Raw genomic sequence first — 21,515 nt, forward strand, 5'->3', positions numbered from 1 at the left:
TCCAAGTGATTCGGTATTTACAGTGCCACGAGAAAGTATCCAGCCTCTTTCAGATTCCTTAATCTTTTGCAAATGATGATTTAATTGATTAAGAGGAAAAAAGGTATGCAAATCTACCATTAGTTTTTCATGTAGGGCTAGGTAGGTTTGGACAGTTTTTCCCCTTAATGAATGAAATTATCATTTAAAAACAGCAACTCTCCAGCATGAAAAGGCACAAATTAAAAAGTCCCTTTAATGTGTGACTTCTTTTGTGTGGCTTCCTCTTGTTTTGTGTATATTCCTCTTGTTTTTATTTGTTCCTGTTGTCTTACTATTTGTATTTCCTGCACAGTTTGTGTGAGTCCCCACAATTTCACTGTACATGTAAAATGACATTAAAAGGCTATTTGATTCTATTCTATGAAGAGGAAGTATTTAGTCTAGTTATCTTTGTCTAATATTAAAACTTGCTTGATGATCTGAAACCTTTAAGTGTGACATGTGCAAAAAACTAAGAAATCAGAAAGGGGGCATATACGATTTCACAGCACTCTATCCTCGGGGTGCCTCCCTTCCGCTACTTTACAGGATACAACGCGAGCTAATGTCATAGCTAGGGGCCAGCCAACGTCAACAAATGACCAGTTTCCAGCCCCAGAGACAAAAAATGAAGCATATCCAGCTGACAAAGAGACAAATAAATGCCACTGTAAGCATACCTAAAGGAAACAGTGTTTAGTCAAACTACAGCCTTGTCACCAGAGTGTTTTGGCCAACGCCCACCTATACAAAAGTGCGCAACAGGATGCTGATTCCAGTTTACTTAAAAGTTATAGGTGTCATTACTAACAAAGGTTTTGTAAAAGTTATACAAAATATCTTTAATATTTAAGTAAAGGATGCCCACTGAATTATGCCAGATTATTGAAGTAGTCTGTCATCTCTTTATTTGTGATGGACAATGTATCTTCTTCAAAGGCTTTGAACGAAAATCATGCAGGTGAATAAAAAAAAAGAAAAACAATTTCAGCCTTGGTTGGAATAATTTTCACTGTGAAATCGTTGAAATTCTTATTTTTATGTTGTGTGAACTGACTTAGAGGTGAAATTTGTCCCAAAAAAAAGAAAAAGAAATAAGTATTGTGTCAACTTTTCCCTTTAAAAAAATTACAGAATTAATAGGATACTCACTGTTTTCTTCTCACGCTTGGTTGGTGGAGGTTGCTGTGGTGTAGGCACTATGATAGGGGGTGACGGGGGGTAAACAGACTGTCCTGGGAAGTAGGGTGGACCAGCTGTGGGAACGGGAGCAGGGACAGAGGGTGAGACAGGTGGGTGGTACCTGAGGGGATCTGAATGAATTTGCAAGAAAAGACAAACAAGAACAGAAGAAAGGACATCTTAGTTAAACCTTACAGTCACAGCACTGTAGGCACACAAGAGAGTTAGTGAGTGTTTGTGCTACTCTGTCATTAACTGAGATTTTATGGGTACAGGACTACCACTGCATGTGTATGTGTTGCATTAGTGACTCACGATATGGGGCTGGGTACTCCCCTGGACCTGGTCCAGGATAGAAGGTGCCAGACCCTGGGGGCTGTACAGAATACTGTTGAGGAGGTCCCACGTAGGGTGTACTGGGGCGGTACTGTATAGAGGACAAAAGAGAGAGACAACCAATGAAAACAAGACATGTACTGACCGGTTTAGTCTTTTATTTTTTGGGTCCTTTTTCGTTTTTATTTTTTTATTTTTAGCATTTGTGGGAGTTTTTATGGGTTTTAATGGTCCTTTTGATGATCCTTTGAATAATCCACTGAATTCTGTCTAGACCAGTTTATTATGATCTTTTAGGGTTGTTCAGAGGACACGCAAAATATTTGTGCATAACACAAAAGGCAATGCTGCTGCTGGTGCGCAAACTTTATACATCTAATGTGGAGCTATGAGTATAGCTGATACTCTGCTAAAGACATAAAGACCTAGCATGTGGTTTTACTCTTAGATGCTAGTGGAATAATTCTGCATGAATTAAACTGCACAGTTCATAAATAATTCTCATTTATGTTACACTAGAGCGTGTAGTAATCCTCTTGTTCATTCTCTGTCTGAAATAAACTATTTTCCCTCCCTTTCAGATTACTTTTGGCCCACTTCTTTTCTCATTGGCTGCCATTTTCAAACAGAAGATTTCAACAGCAGGTGGGAGGGGCTTCTCTATTTTAAGCCAGAACTTTTTGGAACAGTTTGAAGCTTGGGCTTTTGGCTCTCATACCTGAAAATTTGCATTCACCGAACTTGTTATTTGAAACTTTGGGTACTTTTTATATAAGCACCCACTACTGTTATAGTATAACCATCCATTGAGTTTTACACTTCTGACTCTGTGTCATGGGGGCAGCAGTCTAACCAGAGATGCCTTCAGGTGGATACAAAGGCATTCCCAAACTAACTGACAAATACATCCTATCTCGTGTGCTCTCGGTCAGCTCAAAGATCTTCTCCCGCATGGATGTGCCAGAAAAACACCCTGAAAACAACTTCAGCAGCTGCTTTCAATGCAAAGGAGTAACTGCCCTACTCTGTGGAAGAGACCACATACACTTGAGAGGAGGTTACTTCTATTCGAGAGATCTCTTTCTTAACCACTACAGACTAGCACAGCTCAATTTCTTGGTACATGACAGTGTAAATATATATGACAGAAAATAACAAAAAGCACACTAGGGCCACTTAAAGCAATTGTTAATGTAATCAAAAACTTTAATCTTAAATATGACCATTCATTTTTATTGCTGGGTGCTGTCTAAAATGTTTTCCTGACACTTTAAGTTTGAATAATTAAATATACAGCCACCATAAAACTGGATGAGGTTGGCACAATGAATGGAAACAGCAGACAAACAACTAGCCTAGCTGTTTCCAAACAAAACATTTTAACACCACCTCTGAAGTGCTCTAATTTACATATTATATATCATTTGAATTCTTATCGGAGTTTCAAATTAAAATAACACAGAAAAGTTGATTTTAATACTCTTGGTGGAAACTTTCCGATACATGTTTTTGCTGAAAAGTAAAAATAAATGTAAGGCCCAATCAGAGTTGAAGAATGGTATTGATAAATAGATAGAGCAACTATTTTAGTAGTCTTAATTGTACCTATAATAGTGACTTCTTTACCTGTGGGATGTAGTACTGTGCAGCCTGGGGGGAAGGGAAAGGCATGGGTGCCATGGTCATCATTATTGGTTGATTAGTGGGGTAGACGGCTGCCGTGGGAGCTTGTGAGCCAGGCCGTATCGAGGGCGTGTTCGTCGGGATGGTGGGCCTTGCAGGCTGCATTTGAGTCCTCTGAAAAAACTGAAGATAACAAGGCAGAAAAAATAGAGAGAGAAACAGCAGAAGACATTGAATACTACCCCAGATACAAAGTCTCATTTCAGCAGTCTGTCATGCTTTTTCTAAACTACAAGCAAGTAGACTTTTAGACCTTTACTCCAGATTTGGTTTTTATCAGCAGCTTAAAAAAGGCCAGTGACCACAACTTTCCCTGAAAGCAATGCTGCAGACAGTTCAGACTGTTTCATTAGACCCACTCTGAAAGTCAAAAACACTTTTATGTCACTTTTCCTCCAAAAATAACCAATAATCTCTTCCTTGAATTATTTACTAAACATCTCTCTGAAGTTTGGATTACATATTTTAGCTGGCAAGAAATGTGATGAATCAGATGAATATTTACATAGTGGCACCAGTCTGAATTTAGCTCACTTTACACACTCAAGTCCTTAATTTTTCATCCTGCCACAAACATCTAACCAGCAGCCTTAAAAGCACGATTAAGTCATTCAAACAGAGATGACATTTGAGTTAAAAAAAAAAATGCCCACAGCACAGAACTGCAATCATCCGACTCGGTCAAACCTCATGTGTACATTGCTGTCGTGATCCCGGGCAGCTTCACAATGTTTCTATTGTTAAAGTGTCCGACATGGTCACGATTGAGGTGGTGGATCATTTGGTTTAGGTCAGATCTCTTGACTCAGATCAAAATTGAGTCAAGAGACTGCTGTCATATCTTTCTCATTACAAAATTTTGTTCTAGCAATTCAGAGTGAAAAAACTAATCAAGGCACAGATGCATTAAAAGAAACAAAGATTGTTTTCTCTGTGCTTTATTTCAGTTCTGTTGTGTATGCTACTGTCTTTACACCACTTCCATTCATGAATGTAACACAATCAGGGTTAAAATATGATTTTATCACAATTCTGGTGATTTTCCTGTTTGGGAATGATGGAACCTCTTTAAATCCATCAAGCAGTCATGATGTTTCTCCTGTCAATAATATATCCTGTTGCCATTTGCTACCAAGATGAATGGGATAGATTAAATTATTTACTATAAACATTGGTGTGTTAATACATTGTTTTGAGTCAAACTTCCGGATATTTTATCCGTCCCTTGTTGCCTTTTTTAATCACAGTTTTATTTGGGATTTATACACAGATGGAGATTTTCTGTGGTATGAATATTAGTAAGATCACGGTATAGCTGGATAAGCAACCTGGAGGCGAGAGATAAAACTGTTCCTCTTTTGACTGCTCATATTACAGGTTTCCTCAGTATATCATCTGCCTCCATCCCACCCCAAACCTTGCATCCTCTTCTATCTCATCAACCCACTACATCCAAAAACCTCTGTGGACTTGGTGGCAGCGTCACCATCTCCAAACCATACATCATAGCAGGTCTCAATACTGTCGTGTAAAACTTCACTTTCACTCTTGCTGCAATCCTCCTGCCAGAAATCACAAGACCAGAGATAGACCTGGTTATGGTTTCCTGGAGAAGGCCCTAAAAACTTTAAGGGAAAGCAAAAGTTTCCAGTTTTTTTTACCTGGAATGTACAACTAGAAAAAAGTAAAAGCTCAGACTTTTAAGAGCCCTTAACTATGATTTTTGTTTTGGCCAATCTCGCAGCTGTACAGAATGTGCGACACAGGCCACTGACCTGCTCGTCATGCAGAAATATGGTCTTTTCTGGTGTGTCAAAGAGAACAGAAAAACAAAACAAAAACATACAATACTCACAGTCACTCCAGCTACAGTGGCTTTTCAAATACATGTCACAATCACTTAAAAGTTAAACATCAGAGAGGGTCTGTATTTGATTAGCCCAATGAATTTAATATGCTGAAACTTTGTGTGCTGGGCCTGAAGAAAGACCACCACCAACAGCTGTGACCGACTTCCAAATAAGCGGGACTCAAGCTGGGAATACCCAACCACAGTCACAGAGTGCCTCAGTGAAGAACAGAATGGAGAGCAGAATAAACAATGCTGTAAAACAGTCTAAAAATATCCAGGAGGGAAATCACCTTTAACATAATAAATCAACTTCAATGGCTTTATTGTAAATAGCTCTGTGAAAATCTGGGAAATTACCGGAAAAGTCATTATCAGTCTCTGCTGGCAAAGCAAGAGAACGAGACAGAGACAAAAAAATTCAGAACATTATTAACACAAAGGAGCTTTGTCACTTAAAAACAGGCTTAAAACAATCACTAAAACAACTCCCCCAACAAGACTGTAACCATATATACATAAATTAGTCACCTATATAACATAAAACATATTTCCAAGGCAGCAAACACATTTCTTTTCACAAAGGACAAAAAATTATCTAAAAGAACAAATACTTGGGAGGGAATATACAGTTTCTCTCTAATTGTGCATGCTGTTCATTTAACTGTGCAAGGTGATAGAGGATGAGTAATGAATGGGGAGAAAACTAAAAAATTATAAACTGAAAATTCCACTAATGATCCTCCACGGGATAAAAGACAGGACATAGGGGAAAAAATGATGATGAAAGTCCACCGTACTAAGAGTACACTGCAGTGAAGATGAAGGGGTGTATAGGGTAAAAAGTCAGGAGGGATGGGATTATTTGAGCATGATCCTCGTCATGCCATGCAGGTCTGCAGAGACTTTAGACAAAGAGGTAAATTACCTGGATGGGCCTGAATCCTCCCTTGGGTATTGAAAGCAGGAAAAAAAGAGAAAAGCCAATAGGAGACCATACTGGTGAGATTTAAGCGGCCACACACATCAACAGAAAGCTGTCCCATTACTTCTATCTAAATGACACAGTACCTGGTTCGGAATCGCTTTGGCAATATATATAACTAATATATATAAAATAATCTCAGAAAATGTGATGGGTAATAATTGGGCAGTAGAGCAGGAAAGACTCAAAAGTCACAGTCAAAATGTCAGATCGGTATTTCACTTGTTGCCATGTGGCACCCAATGTAACATGCACATAACTATTATTTAAACATGCATTTTTAGAAAGGGTTTCTTTGCCAATTGGGATGATTAAACCCTCGTGACAATGAAGTGGGACTTCTCTGCACCAGAGGGATCTCACTGTCACCTGAATCACTGGCTCAGCAAGAGGAGGGAGTGTTACGGGCTGCATGAACGATGAGTTTCAGACACATGTCTATATTATGGAGCAGATGGGCTTCATTTCAGTCCCCTGACCTTCATATGTTACTAGAATTGCCACCAGAGTTTAGGTGAAACCCAGGCAACAACCTCCTGGGATGAAATACGAAAACAAAGCAAAACTACCAAAAACAGCTGGCTTCACCTCAGCTAATTCAAATCACTAATCACATATGTACATGTTAAACAATGACAACGATAATTATAACAGTTCTGGTGTTAATTATAGATGCAAAACAACACGTTTCACAGTTAGAAAATGTACTCATCCTTGCAGATGATTTGCCTCGCAGTGGTTTGGTCCATTCCCTACCATTCCTTAATTCATTTAGTTTGCAAAGAAATAAACATAAAGCACATGATGTGTATGACAATGTTCTTTTCTTCTAGCCATTAATAATTTTTTTTTTTTTGCATTTCATTAACTTCATGGTTTAATTTTTTTTGCTTCAATGCAGCTACCACATAGTTAAGTAGCAGCCACTCGAATTAGTCCCCTAATACATATTTTTGACCAGTTTGTTTGGCATTTTTTTCCAATATGGTTTGTATCAACTTCTATTTAGCACTAATTAGCAGGTATCTGTGTCTGGAGAATGCAGTCGTACATTCAATAGATTCACCTTGCTAACAAAGTCCTTCTAATAATAGCGTTTCTCGCCACTGCTGTCCCTCTGGAGAATTCTCCCACAGACTTTACTTCAGGAGTACTGCGTCTCTCTCTTAACAGAACTACTTTACTGTGATACTTCTATTTTTAACATATTGCTAAAACCAACTCCTCAAACTCAAAAGAAAATGCTGAAAGTGAGTATCTTCATACCATTTAGGGTCACTGGGTTATTTAAACTTACCTAACTTTAGTTTTTAGTCTATGACAAAATATTTGAGTTAACTGAAAAAACTGAAACATTTTTTCAAACTTAGAAAACGAACTAAATTAAAAATATAGAGGAAATGTCCTTAATTTTCATCTTTTGGATTTGGTTTGGTCAAATTTATCAACACAACCAGCCTGAGGAGACTTTGGTGCATGTTTAATGAGATTTAAGATATCTGCATGACAGTGAGTCAACTGCTTTCAAAGTGCTGTCATTATGTCGTATTATCTTTTCTGATTTTCCTAAATCTTGTCCCTGAGAAAAAACCCTTGTATGATGATTTTAAAAAATATATAACTAAAACTAATGAATTTTAAACAAACTCATACTAAAAAAAACTAAACTGAAATGATCAAATTAAATCTGGAGTGTAAGAGAACCCACGCAGGCACAGGGAGAACATAAAAACTCAAAAGTCCACACAGAAAGCTCCCAGGAGCCAATGGATTTAAACCCAGGACCTTCTTGCTATGAGATCAACATGCTTGACAGCTCAAATCTAATAAATAAATAATACAAATAAAACCTTTGATTTTTGAAAATTCAGGTTTACAGAGTCATTTACAGTGAGAAACTCTCAAGCAAACAAATGTTTATTTTAGTGGTAACTAATCTCCAATAACTCTGCTCTTTTGGTTCTCACACATACAGACAGAAGATGTGCTGAAAATCATAACAGCAAGTAAAAATCATGCTTATTTGTAGACAGACTTATCTTCTGACCAAATAAATGTTTGGATCTCTATGCTCATTTTACAGTGCATTGAGTGTGTTTCACTAAAACAATAGCCGTTTTCTCTGTTGGTATAAAAGGCCACTGTTTGTCTCCTCCTTCTTTCCGATTCCACTTCCGTGGTGGCACAAGAAATTTCAGCACCAATTTGTGACAGCCAGAGCGTGCACTTGTTTATGTGTGCGTGCGTCTGTGTTTGTGCCAGTAAACACGCCGGTTCCACTTTGATACCATCCTATTAATAGACTATATGAAATTTGTCTACACTGAAGCAACCAGAAGGTGAGGATGTTACACAGCAAGTGACAGGGGGCACATCTTGTGGACCAGTGGGTGTAAATAACACATCAACCTCATAAACGGGCAGCTGCATGAATCATAGTGGTGTGAATCAACAAACACAAAGATAACAGCAGGCCACATGGATTGAATGTCAGAACCCAGACATGTCTAAGACTCTTAGCATCCACAAGGTAATACACAAACACCATCATAAATCCCAAACTGCAAGACATGAACACATCAACATGCCTCCTATTGACTTTGGTTTACACAGTGTCTACAGTCTAACAGGATCCACAGTGTTATTTACACAGGTATCAGCTATCACCACAGGAAGATGGGGCCAATCCACACACAATTTTTCTAGGCTCTTTTCTTGACTGCAGCCTACCTGACCACTACCTTGTCTTAACACTGAAAAAGAAGTTAAAAAAGCAATATCTTGGTATTTATAGTGGGAACGAATTCCAAAAATATGACAGATTTAGCCACATGAGCATGTAATGTTCCCATTTCTGTTTTTAGGAAATATATTCTATCCAAGAGCTTAGGTGGAATATCATAATTGTCCTGTTTGCATTAACAAAACTGGAGAAATGCCTTAAAACTAAGGTAAAGATTATCACAACAATTCTCTACTATGAAATTAGTAATTTGGTGTCAGATTGATGTCTGCTCCAAAGAAGAGCAAGAATTGACATGCACCTCAGATTACCTGTTTGATTAACAAATTAATTTTAAAAAGTAGGCCCATTCAATTTCACTAATAACATAATAAAGTCGTACAACTGCTGTTTAAGGGCACTTGAGTGGAAGAGTGAATACTTTAAACATAATGTGTACTCAATCCAAACTATAAAAACTAAAAAAAATTGTCTCCCATTCAATTAGAAATAAAATAATGGATACTGAAAGTGTCAAATGAAATGATTCAAAAGAGACACTTGGCTTAGGCCGCAGTCACACGGGCCCACACCCAATCATCTGGCCACCACAGGTCACTATGGAAAAATGTATATTTCCTGACCAATTGCTGAATGGTTGCTGGTGAAACTGGTTACAAAGAGGTATACAGTGCTGTACTGAAACCCCCCTTGCGGATGCTTTGGTTGCTGGCAGACTGCTGCAGCTGAGCATGGTTTGCGTGGAAGACCCTGACTTGTCTGCAAAGACTCGCCTACTACAGTAAAGCGTAAAACTGAGAACGTTTGCTTTCAAAGTCAAAGCTGAGCTCTCTGGAATGTTTTGACTCAGAACTTTTACCCTGAAGACCAACATTCTCCATTTCCAGTTTTACTACCACTTATTGTTGCTTGGTTATCTAAGGAGCTTGGAAAGAAAGCAACTAGACTTTGTTAAGTTTCTTGAAGACGTTTCACCTCTCATCCCAGAAGCTTCTTCAGTTCTAAAACCAAATGGTGGAGAGTCCCAGGTATTTAAACCCTAGTGGGAGTTGCCCCTTAAGAGGGTCATTGACCTAGTATTGATCATTACCAGCAGAGGTTTCAGGTGAAACCACTGTCAGACCTTGCCTCGCCCTGTCACGTAACATATTGTGATCACCTGATGCAAGACATGAGTGGGCGTTAAGGCAAAACTGCATTGTAGGTGGCAGACAGTTGGTGTGGTAAGCCACCTCCTCTGTTGGATGGTTTTTCACAGTAGACTGCTTCTTTCACTCCTCTTTCAACCAATCAGCCTTCTCTGTCTCTATTCTATTCAGTTCTCTTCTAAAATTGCTGAGTCTTTTCCTATCGAGATGGCTCTTCCATGTTGTGCCATGGGTTTATAGAGTGGCTGTTTGGTTTCCCCAAGTAAGCCAAGAAGGATAACAGCAGCTCTATGGTAAAATTGTATGAACCAACAAAGCATCTCCATCAAAGTTATGAAAAGAGGAAAATGTAGAACTTATAAACCAAAGCTCGCCAACGTGGTTATATATGGCTGCTAACAGCGCTCTCACACTGGCATTTATTGATGATTTCACTGCTGATGGAAGCAACCAGATGAATGCAGAGGTATACAAAAGCAGTCTGTGTTCTCAGACACAAAGCGTCTGATGACGACTTTATGCCCGAGACTTCAAGCAGTCGTTGACTGAAAAGCATTTGCCGCAAACCGTTAAGTATGAGAATTTTGTCTGACTTGATGAGTTTCACTCTGACTACTTTTAAACACCTAAACTTTAATAACTGATTTAAAAGGTCATCATCTACCACACAGTCCTTTCTGTATTGATATCAACCTAAATTGTAAATTTGAATGCAGTGTCCAATATTTCTATTTTAAATTAAAGGTGCTAAAACAAAGTGGCTAAACACAATTCCTAATTTAAAGCATAAGGTAAAACAAAAATTAATATGCAGACAGAATCGCTTTCAAAACTGTCAATATAATGAATAACAGTGGTTGGTCTGTACTCTGCTGTAGACTATGTGTGTTTGAGAAAATACAAAACTGAATAAACTAACCAAGTTATATAATTTAAAAAGCATTAAATGTCAAGGTTTCTTGCAAAATCTTGTGCAAAACATCCTACTTTTTCCACTTAGAACCCAAAGGAATCAATAAATTAAAAGCTGATAAAGGCCAAATAACAGTTACTGGAAGGAACTAATTTCACCCTCAACATAAAAATAAACATGAATAGTTCAAAAAAAGAATCAGGAAACAGCTCGGTGCACCTGACTGGATATCTTGATTAACTAGCAGCACGGAAACATCCCATGACAATTAAACCCTCTTTAACTGTTTCCAAGATTCTTGAAGGCTTTTAAATCTGAGACTATTTTTCTCCTAAGGAACAGCAGACGCCCCACAAACAGGCCATTGCCAACAGGGCCCAGCAAACTGCTTTGATGATGATGATGATGCAAGAGAGGGAGCAGGAGGGGCGTACAGCAGGGGTAAATTACCTGATGGTGGGTTGGTCGAGGGCCCGTAGCAAACTGGTGGGGGAGGGAGGAGAGGTCCAGCAAGGAGATTGAAGCAGTGATGGCAAAGCGGGGAGAAGAGAGAGCATAAGAGAGACACAGATACAGTATAAGATGAGCAATGGAAGCCGACGCTTGGAAGTACAACACAAAACCACAGAGCTACAAAGCTTTAGAGACACATGGCACATGATTCAACACTAGTTCTCAGTCACAGCATGCATTTGCAAATAATAGCTTGCAATTGTTACTCGTAACTACCACATTGAATATAACAGATTTTAAGGCCAGCGAAGACACTGTGAGTAAATGTCAAATGCAGAAAAAATACATTTGATTGTATAAGGCATACTGCAGTGAAATAAAATGGCTTAAGTGGCAGAATTTAAAACAAGGCTTACTGGACAGTGACTTATTTCCTGTTAGCTATGCTCTTCTGATACAGAAAGACTTACAAACAAAGTAAATGAGACAATATTATACTGAAATATTTTCTTCTAAGCTTTTTGTGGTAAGATTTTTTTTTTTTAAAGATCATTCCTGCTTTAAAGGTTTTCTTTCAACTACACTGAACATTTCAGGCATATATATTTCAGTCAAAGAGAAGCAGAACCACCAGCAAAACCAAAAGACCTGCTTGGTAGTTAATATCAAGCTTAAAATGGACCTATGATGGTTTTCTGTTTTTTTTTCCCCCAATTCAAAAAAAGTTGGAATGATTTCTAAAATAAAAAGAAAAATTGCAGTTACTTGCAAATAGAGATTGCAATCTAGAAGTTCAGTTCCTTGGAATTGTTCATCTGCCTGCCTAACGATCCTGGTTATTTGTTCCACTGACGTCTGATGCATTTGCATTACGACGTCATGTAAACGCTCCATATTTTGGTTTGGAAAGTATCCAAGGTGGCATCAAGAGAAGCGCTCCAAAAAAAAAAAAAAAAAAAAAAAAAAAAAAAGGACGTGAGGCTCACTTGCAACACAAGCAGAGCTTTGATCACAACAAAGGGGGGGAAATACCTCCAACATGCTCAAACATTTGACCACAAAGCTAAATTCATATCATGTCCCATCCCGACTTGCAAACCACATAAACCTGTATTTTATTCACAATACAATACAGAAAACATATCAAATGATAAGGTGGGAAAATTTAACTTTTAACAAGCAAATTTTAGCTTATTTTGAATTTGATGGCAGCAACACGTCTCAAAAATGTTGGGATTTGTTTTTACAACCACCTGTAAACATCTGGAAACTGAGGACAGTAGTTGCTAGAGTTTTGACACCCTACTCTACAGAGTCTAGCTGCTCAACAGTTCTGGGTCTTCTTTGTCTTATTTTTTCATTTCATGATGCTCTAAATGTTTTCAGTTATTTAAAGGTCTAGACTGCATGGAGGGCAGTTCAGCAATCAGACTCTTCTACTACAAAGCCTTGAGCATTGTCTTGCTGAAAAATGCAAGGGCTTTGCTGAAAAGGACATCATCTAGATGACAGCAGATATTTCTCTGATGCATTCCCAAATCATCTGAGATGTAGACTTTAAAACTGAGCACTCATAACAAGCCAGATGGTCCTTCTCTTTAATCTGATGGATGTAGCGTCAATGTTTTCCAAAAAAAGATTCAAATTTTGATTTCTGATTGCAAACAGTTTTCCGCTTTAGTTCTAGCGGTTTCTTTTATGTACCACTTGCTTTTTTAGCCAAGTTATTTGAAATGTGTTGCTGCTAAAATTTTTCATCAAACTCTTAAAATCTCAGTTTAAACATTTGATATGATTTCTATTTTCTTTTGTAAATCAAATATGGGTGTTGAGATTTGCAAATCATTGTGCTCTGTTTTAAATGTAAATAAATTCCAACTTTTTTAGAATTGGAGTTTGTGTATATATTCTTACAGTGTTGGATGTTCACATTAAACATGTCATAGTTGTTAATGAGGTAAGCATATCCATAAGTAATCCCTATGAGAGAAAAACAGAACCCATATGCTTTTTAAATCTTCTGTTTGTGAGAGGCAGCCAATCAGATGAAATTTAGCTTAAAAGGAGGTTGACCTTAAAGGGAAAGGAGGTGAAATCATTCATTTCAGTCAGAACTATGGGACCCAGTACAAGTCAAGTAATCGTTTTTATGCAAAGCCATTGTAGGAAAGTCAAAGAATAAAATAAACGGAACTAGAAATGAGCGCAACAGGTCCACTTTAAGCTTCCCTTAGAAAGTGAGTAAAGCTTAGATAAAGAATTGCCACTTTGATGTAATTTACATTCCTTTATTCTGCACAAGAATTGTATTGAAAAGCCTGAATTTAACATGATGACACACCTGACAACACCTGAACAGCTCTTACTTACTCTCACTAACTGCAACATCTGAATTCTGATTATTCAAAACATGATAAAAAATACTGATCCCAGGACTGATCTGAATTTTCTTTCCTGTAGCTAAAAGTTAATTTCCTACTATTTCTCACTGTCAGTAACTGTATAAAGTACTAAATGCAGATGAAAGGAGGAAAAAAAAATACACCAAAAGGGACTCATTTCCAATATGTTACCACCAACAACAAGCCCATAAATGAGGGAGACCTTATTAAATAAATATAGCCTGTATCGAGGTACCTCAGTGCCACAATCAAGCTAAGATCAATCATCAATTTACGTGGATTTTCTTCGTAAAGCTATAAAACAGAGTTCCACTAAAACACAAAACTGTTTGGGTTCTTGGAGGCAGGTGTGCTGTAAATCCAGCACCAGAGTGGCACTCACCGGGCGACTCTGTGGCTGTGCATTCATTGGCTGCGTCTGGGGAGAGTACACTAAAGGTGCGGAGCCAGCATTTTGCCCAGGGTTGTATGGAGACTGTAAAAAGAAGAAATAGAAACAGAAAAAAAGAAGGCTTAATGTATACTGAGCAAAAAATGTGCAGCAATCAGTCCCTAGTCATTTAAGAGAAAGTGCACTGCAAAGGACCTAAACTATAGACAACACACTAAAACACAGCACTAAATAATTTTGGGTGTAGCTGGGAGAAAGTGTTTTCAATCAGGGTTTATGTACTGTGCAAAGATAATTGGTACCCCCAAGGACTGCAAATCCTGTGTTCCTTTATTTTTCATCTAGTGTGCAGTGGAGCTAAGCAGAGGTGGGTTTAAGCAGATCTGCGTACTCTTCTTCATCGTGCTGCTGGTGTGATGGTGATAATTTAAGTTTGTGTTGGCTGACAAAACTATTTATAGAAAGGCTGGTGAGTGACTAGAGCTGCTTTAGGGTGAGGCAGTGGGCCATTAGTTTACCACGGTAAAAAGGAAGAACTGGATTCCTTGCAAGCATTGTCACATTCTTCCAGAGAAGCTCAGTCACAGAGTCAACATGCTTTAAAGTGAAAGCAGCAAGGCAGCAGCAGTGTCACTGATGTTGTTTATGTCTTTGTGATTAATAGACTGACCTTTCACAAAGTTACCTGTATACATCTAGGTGTTTTTCAAAATGAAAAGAGGAAGCACCTGGATGCAGTACCTAACTAAAAAGCGACAAGCGTGTGAATCTTCTCATAATGCTCAACTCTGATTTATTTCTGCTTTGCCCTTGTAAATTCTGTCATAGCCTCACCCAATCTCCATCAAACGGGTTAGGATTTTACTGTAGTTACAGACAGAGAGGAAAGCGTCCTTGCTGGATTTCTACCCAATATTTATCCCATGCCTAAATCTCAAATATAAAATCGGTCACAGTATGTCTACTGTGATCATGGCAAATATGGATTCATACACACATGCATATCTCGATTTAAAGGGGATTTATTTGCTTTTTGTTTTCCTTCCTGTCATACAAATAGAGTACTGACCAAAGTGTCAAACGATGCGATCCACATAAGGCACAGGTGTCGAACTCCAAGCCTCGAGGGCCGATGTCCTGCAGGTTTTAGATGTGTCCTTGATCCAACACAGCTGATTTAAATCACTAAATTACCTCCTCAACATGTTTTGAAGTTCTGCAGAGGCCTGGTAATGAACTAATCATTTGTTTCAGGTGTGTTGACCCAGGGTGAGATCTAAAACCTGCAGGACACCGGCCCTCGAGGCCTGGAGTTTGACACCCCTGACATAAGGTATGCCCTTAATCTCGCCTCACCCACCAGCTTTTTAAACCTTTTGTTTGTGTTGGGCAGCCAATTAAAATACAGTTTGCTTAAAGGGGATGGAGCTAAAACTGCTTTCAAACAAAAGGTGAATTGAGGAGCTGAACTAAGGTTCGCCATAAGATAAATCCTGTCAAATAATGCATCTACTCTACAGATAGAGCTGGAAATTAGGACAATACATCCGCTTTAACAAGCCCCCAACACCAATCAAATATTTTATAGAACTGCTTTTTATACTGCTTACTTGACCAGTGGGACAAAATGTCAAATAACTAATATTTAAGCTTCTAAACATAATTATCAGTATAAAACTGTGAATTAATCCAACATAACTTAATAATACTCTCATAATAAGGTTGAGTTTGTGTTCTAATTCTCTCACAAAATCTTACAGGTCAAGTAAACATTCTTTCTAAGTACGCATAAGCCCTATAGGAGACTGGAAAAATCAACAGGCCGGACTGTTTATCTCCCTTTTGCCAGATCCATGCTGAGGTTGCTAACCCTTGTCAAGATTAAGCAGGTACTGTGTGTAGAAAACAGTGGATGGATGTTTTCCTATAGGCAGCAGTGCGCAAGACCTGCTCTCTTAGATTTTGTGGCGGTGTTCATCATGTAATCATGTGAATTTCATTAAAAGAAGACACTCATGCACACATGACTTAGCGCTGCATTAGAAATGTTGTGAAATTAGAGAAGTGACAAACATGAAAATGAAGGCTGACGTAAGAAAGGAGAACAAAAGAACAAAGGGTAGTGTGTAGGCAACATGACCAAAACTAATACAGGGTGTCTACAGGTATAAAAAAAATAAATAAATACAATTTAACACACATCAAATGTGGAAATATAGTTGTTCTATGTGGACACACTGAACCCGTTTCACAATAAACATGAAAATGCAGAGAGGATGACGGCGGTCACAGTGACAAACTCACCCCTCCGCCTGCCTCCCAGCCCTTAGGGTAGCGATATGGGGAAGCTGTGGGTACTGATACCTGAGAGAGCGCCGGGGAATGGGCATGACCAGGCGGGGTGCCCGGCAAATTAGTGTGTCCCTTTGTGATGTCGTGAGCAGGGTAAGAAGGACCATGCCTGGACACCTGTATGAAATGAAGCAGTAAAATTAAAGATTTAAACAAAATGATATATTATGCCAGGCTGGTGCAGAGGAGGAACAGCAGTGGCGGGGCTCCACAGGTCATTAGTCCTCCCTCCTGCTGAGGGATGTAAATTAAGCGCTCAAGCAGCAGGATTAGCCCCTGTATTTATGCAGAGGTGAAGACCTTCAAACATGCATGGCTGCTGAAGGCTGCTGCACTTTGCTAAAAACTCGACTGCGGCCTCTTCTGTAGCCTGCTGTGCAAGTATGTCTGGGCCTCATATGGCAAAACTGGGTCAAATAATCTGTGATAGATAGAGAATATTCTGTGCAACAGATAGAAGTGAGTCATGTCAAACAGGCTTGAGCCACAGGGAAAGGTTCAGGGTGGGTACCGGCGGTGAGCAGTATCAGACAAAGCTGAGATTTTTTATTCAGCTCTCTGTGGTGTGGCAGGATGGGCCTTGGCAGCTGTAGCTATGGGCTGGCCCCACTGCAGGTGCTGCTTGTTGCTGCAGCAGGCCTGAAAACACCAGGGAATGAGACAGGATACTGCAGGAAGAAATCAGTAAGCAGACAAGGAGGGGAAATGGAAAGCTAGGCAAGCCTCCCTCTTCTCTTTTTTTCTCCTCTAACAAGGGCTGCTTTTCTATGTTGAGAGATTTAAAAACTCTGCTACTAAAATTACAAACTCTCAACTTCAAATGTTTGTAACCTTTATAGCCAATACTCTGCACAGTCTCTATAGTATCTCTGCATCTCCACTGTGTGGCCCACTTCCCTCAGATGACCTGGGATAAAGCAACTAATCTAGCTGCTGTTACCAGGGGAGGAGCCTGCATTGCTTCAGGCAAGTGACTGACTCTGAGGACATACAGTGTGATGGGATGGGGGAGGGGAGGTAAGCAACTGTATGGGGGCTGTACATGAGGGGGAAGAGAAGAAAGAGCGGCTGAGTAAACCCCACTATCACCATACAGAGCAACAGCTTCATGCAACGAGTGCCGTTTATTTCCACCAGTGTCATCATTGTTGCAGTTTTAACCCCCCCAAAAACTTTGAGAGCTTGAAAAATCTCATAAAGCCTCCAATGTTTTCAGTGTTGTCAGGTTGCAAAGAATAAACAAAGCTCACAGCTGAACAGCCCATCTCCAAGCACACAGCATTTCCTCGTCTAATGTGCAGCTGCTTACTGTACCTTCCACAATTCAGAAATGTTATCAGGGCAGGAAACATCTTCAGTGTGGTGTCAGAAAAAAAGGTCAATTCTAGCGTACTGTTAAATGCCAGACCCTGTAAAAATAGACACATTTTCCCCTAATAAATCAAAAGGTTAAAAAACAACAACCCTTTTTTGTTATTTACCCTGTTTATGTGCCCTCCTTTCATTAAATATCCGTTAACATCTATTTGAGGGTGCTGCGATTAATCAAATTTGATTTTCAGCGATCATTTCGGCTTTCAAAGTTTATGAAAACAAGATTGAGATGAAAGAATAATCGAGCCACATTTGTTTTTTACAGTGATTCTCTAATTGATGACACACTGTCTTGAGTTTTAAATTCAACGCATGTACCATTACACTTAGCTGCCCCACCCAAAAAATCCTAAATTCACTCCCTGCCCGGCTGTGCCAAAGTTTGGTTAAGATCACTTTTTATTGATCCATTTTCTGTTGAATTATATTTACAGTTCAAGAAAATCCAATGTTAAAAACTGCATGAGTGCATGATGTAAAAATCAATGATAAACTGAGTCTATGTGAGACATCAATATTTAGCTGAATTAATTACAGGGGGGGAAAAGCATCACGTTTTATAATGGCTACTATCTTTATATAAATTGTTAAATCAATATCAGGCTGATTAATTGGTTTTGACATAACAGTCATGTGACTAGATCATGCGACAACATAGAAAAACATTCAAAACCCTGCAGCCTGCAACAAGCGAACACTGCTGATTTTTATACATTAGTTCTTTGTCTATTTTCAGCCTAGCACTTGCTCCTGGATCTGCAGTATTTTTCAAGCATTTTCCAAAAAAAAGAAGAAAAAAAAGGAAAAAGAATATTTTATTCTGTTTATTCACAAGGTGTTGCACAACAGGCACAGGTGGTTTGGTTTTGCCTTGAATAGTTCAGAAAGCGCTCAAACAAATCTAATCGCTGCTCACCACATATTGATTATATTTCTAGTAGAATCGAGCAGGGCTAGCAAAAATGCTTTTTGCTGATATTTGTGGTCACGCTAATCTTCCTGGGTTTGCTCTGTTTCACTGAGTACGTGGGCGAGGGGGGCAAGAGGTGAGCGGACAGGTGAAAGTAAAATAAAATTGTACTGTAAGTACAATAAAGGTTGTTGACAGCAGGGCAGGTAGTCCTGGTCAGAGCACTGGCAACTCTGCTGCTCATAATGATATAATACACCTCCATCAAGTGCAAGAGGCCAAGTTTTGACCCAGTCCTCCATCTGGCTCAGCAAGAGCAATACTGGTAATGTTAAGCGCACAAGTGCACGCCATACAATCTTGTGGCATTCAGACTGTGATCATGTTCTTCTTTCATGTTTATAGAACAACCAAATTAAAAGAGAACTCAAAGAAAGAGCTTCAAAATCTGAAATCTGTGAAACAAATTATTTTCTTTTTCTGTGAAAGAACCGACAGATCAAATATCTTGATATGAATGAAAGTTAGATTCCTCCACATTCTCCAGTAATCTACCCACAGAAGTGACTTTTAAGAACTTTTTAATACACAATGCTAGATGCAAGATAATATGATATTTTTTTTAAATCTCAGATACCTAATGCATCAACTCTATCACTGATGTTGGTTTATTTTGGTGACTTGTGTTTCTGTTTAACATTTTACAAAAATTAAGCTGAAAACAGAAACACAATGAAAAACAAAAAGGGAGACTTGGAAAATCATCATTCTTATCTAAGCTGAAAACCAAAAAAAACTATTCCTATTCTGTTCATTCACAAGGTGTGTCACAATAGGCACAGTTTCTGTTCTTTCTGCTAACTGCTCGCCTCATTAAGATTGCTACGCTGGGCTTATTTTGTCTTTAGAGAGGCACAGTAGGTGTGGCTGGTCACCGACTACCAGGCAATACGCAGCCTCTAAAGTTCAGGCAAATCTAATTGTCTACCAAATCCTCCTAACTCATATGTTTATGCTCCAGGCATGTGACAACAGAAACGCACTACAAATTATGTAAATATTATCATGACAAAGATATGATGAAGAAAATGTTAATTAATTCCTGAAGGAGTCAGTAAATGGCAGAGGTACCCTGAGGGAACCAATCTGCAGATCAGGCCTGCTGAGATCTGATCACAAAAGAATTTCCTTACACGTATGTGCTCTTTTAAATTACAAGCACACATGCATGTTTGCACAGTTTGTATTATTATTGCCCAGTTTCATACAATCCTAATGTCAAACACTGGACTGACAGCAAACAGGATCTCCACCATTATAGTCTTTGGCACTCTTAACATCGAAACGAGTAAAAAAGATTTCTGGTTAGAAAGTGTTTACAGTCACCATGCTGACGAAATTGCTGCTGCGTTTCAGCATAAAGCCTTCTCTTTGTTATTGCTACAAATAATGTTGTGCGATGTTGTAGCACCATCATTATAAAATGACAAACTGACAGGTAAATTAACCTACTGAACAGCTTTGGGTAACAACAAGCCAATCTACTCAATTTAACTTTAAATTGTTTACTGTGCCACATAAAGCTGGGAGATAAATAGTATGAGGATGCTAACAGCAAAAGGCAGCAGTGTGGAGGTTCTTCACGCCTGCAGCAGCAACAGATTTTCTTCATGTGTTTACAAAACTTTTCCACTTTTGTACTTAACTGCAAACTGAGGCCGTGTAAGTGGACATGACTGCAAAGCTCACACAACAAGGAGAGGAATGCTATCTCTGTCTGTCTTTCTGACTCTCATTCATGTTATGTCCATTTTGGAACGTTTTTAGTATGACATGTTCTTGTCAGTTCGACAGGAATTCAGCTCCATTCTGCACTCAAAGTGAAACAGAGTGACATCAGGAAGAGGAAAAACGAGTACAACTGTAAGACAGGAGTATGAAGCAGCCTACTGCTCTTACACCGAGCTGAAAAAACGCCAACTAGTACAAGTAACTTGAATAATGCGGTACTGGGCTGTGAATAACTCTGGTATTGAGCTGAGGCCATGATAACAACATTGTACAGCAACTGGAAAATTCTGGATCTGTCCATCCTTAATTTTAAGTATCTTTTTTCCCCCTTTTTTTGCTACCGCACATATTAAATACTTTCACTTTAATTTCACAGGCAAAGAGGAGTGCCGAGTCAGCAGGAAGTCTTTCTCTTCCTGTAATACATACCTGGAACATTTTACTAGTTTTCGGGGTTAACTGTAAAGCTTCAGATTTAAACTCCCAACAACCCATACCAATGTTGGTGTGTAAACCTAGGAAAACAGCATTTTGGTAAAAACACACAGAGGGGCCAGGAGGTCAGCCATCAGTTTGCTTCTTCTAGCTCACTGGTTAAAGGCACCAAAATTTGGCAATAAATACCAAATACAGAATATTTTTTATGAAAACATACTGACATCAGCAGAATGGAATGATTATTTTCTCTTATCAACTATGATACATAATGGTATTTTCAGCTGTTCCTTTATTTCCCCAAGCGGTCACAATAGCAGAGGCATCCACATGTTAATTTGACACAATCCTAGTAGTATAGCAGCTTGTGAGCTTTGAGGCCGGGTTTTGCGTCTCCTCCATGTGTTAACCACTACACCACAAAATTACAATGACATAATACATAACAAATAGAATGACATAATTCCATATTACAAAAAAATTATTATATGTTTTCAGGTTTTACCTTCATGAATGAATGGTTGTACACAACCGCATTAAATTCAGT

The 21,515-nt window shown here is 38.8% G+C and overlaps 1 protein-coding gene across 27 annotated transcripts in view; it reads right to left on the minus strand.

Moving 5' to 3' along the window:
• Positions 1–21,515, minus strand: part of eif4g3a (eukaryotic translation initiation factor 4 gamma, 3a) — a 69,265-nt gene that overhangs the window by 34,313 nt on the left and 13,437 nt on the right. For 5 of the 27 annotated variants that reach the window (XM_026167122.2, XM_026167108.2, XM_080301657.1 and 2 more), the window contains exons 3-9: positions 16,411–16,575; positions 14,098–14,190; positions 11,311–11,343; positions 6,000–6,020; positions 3,166–3,345; positions 1,519–1,630; positions 1,174–1,334 (exon numbers count right to left, since the gene is read on the minus strand). In XM_026167122.2, the coding sequence (XP_026022907.1) occupies positions 1,174–1,334; positions 1,519–1,630; positions 3,166–3,345; positions 6,000–6,020; positions 11,311–11,343; positions 14,098–14,190; positions 16,411–16,575 (765 nt within the window). The remainder of the gene's footprint in view (positions 1–1,173; positions 1,335–1,518; positions 1,631–3,165; positions 3,346–5,999; positions 6,021–11,310; positions 11,344–14,097; positions 14,191–16,410; positions 16,576–21,515) is intronic. The other 22 variants (XM_080301665.1, XM_080301653.1, XM_080301662.1 and 19 more) reach the window with 14 other exon arrangements.

Source organism: Astatotilapia calliptera, chromosome 5 (assembly GCF_964374335.1).
Source record: "Astatotilapia calliptera chromosome 5, fAstCal68.1, whole genome shotgun sequence".
Classification (NCBI taxonomy): Eukaryota; Metazoa; Chordata; class Actinopteri; order Cichliformes; family Cichlidae; genus Astatotilapia; species Astatotilapia calliptera.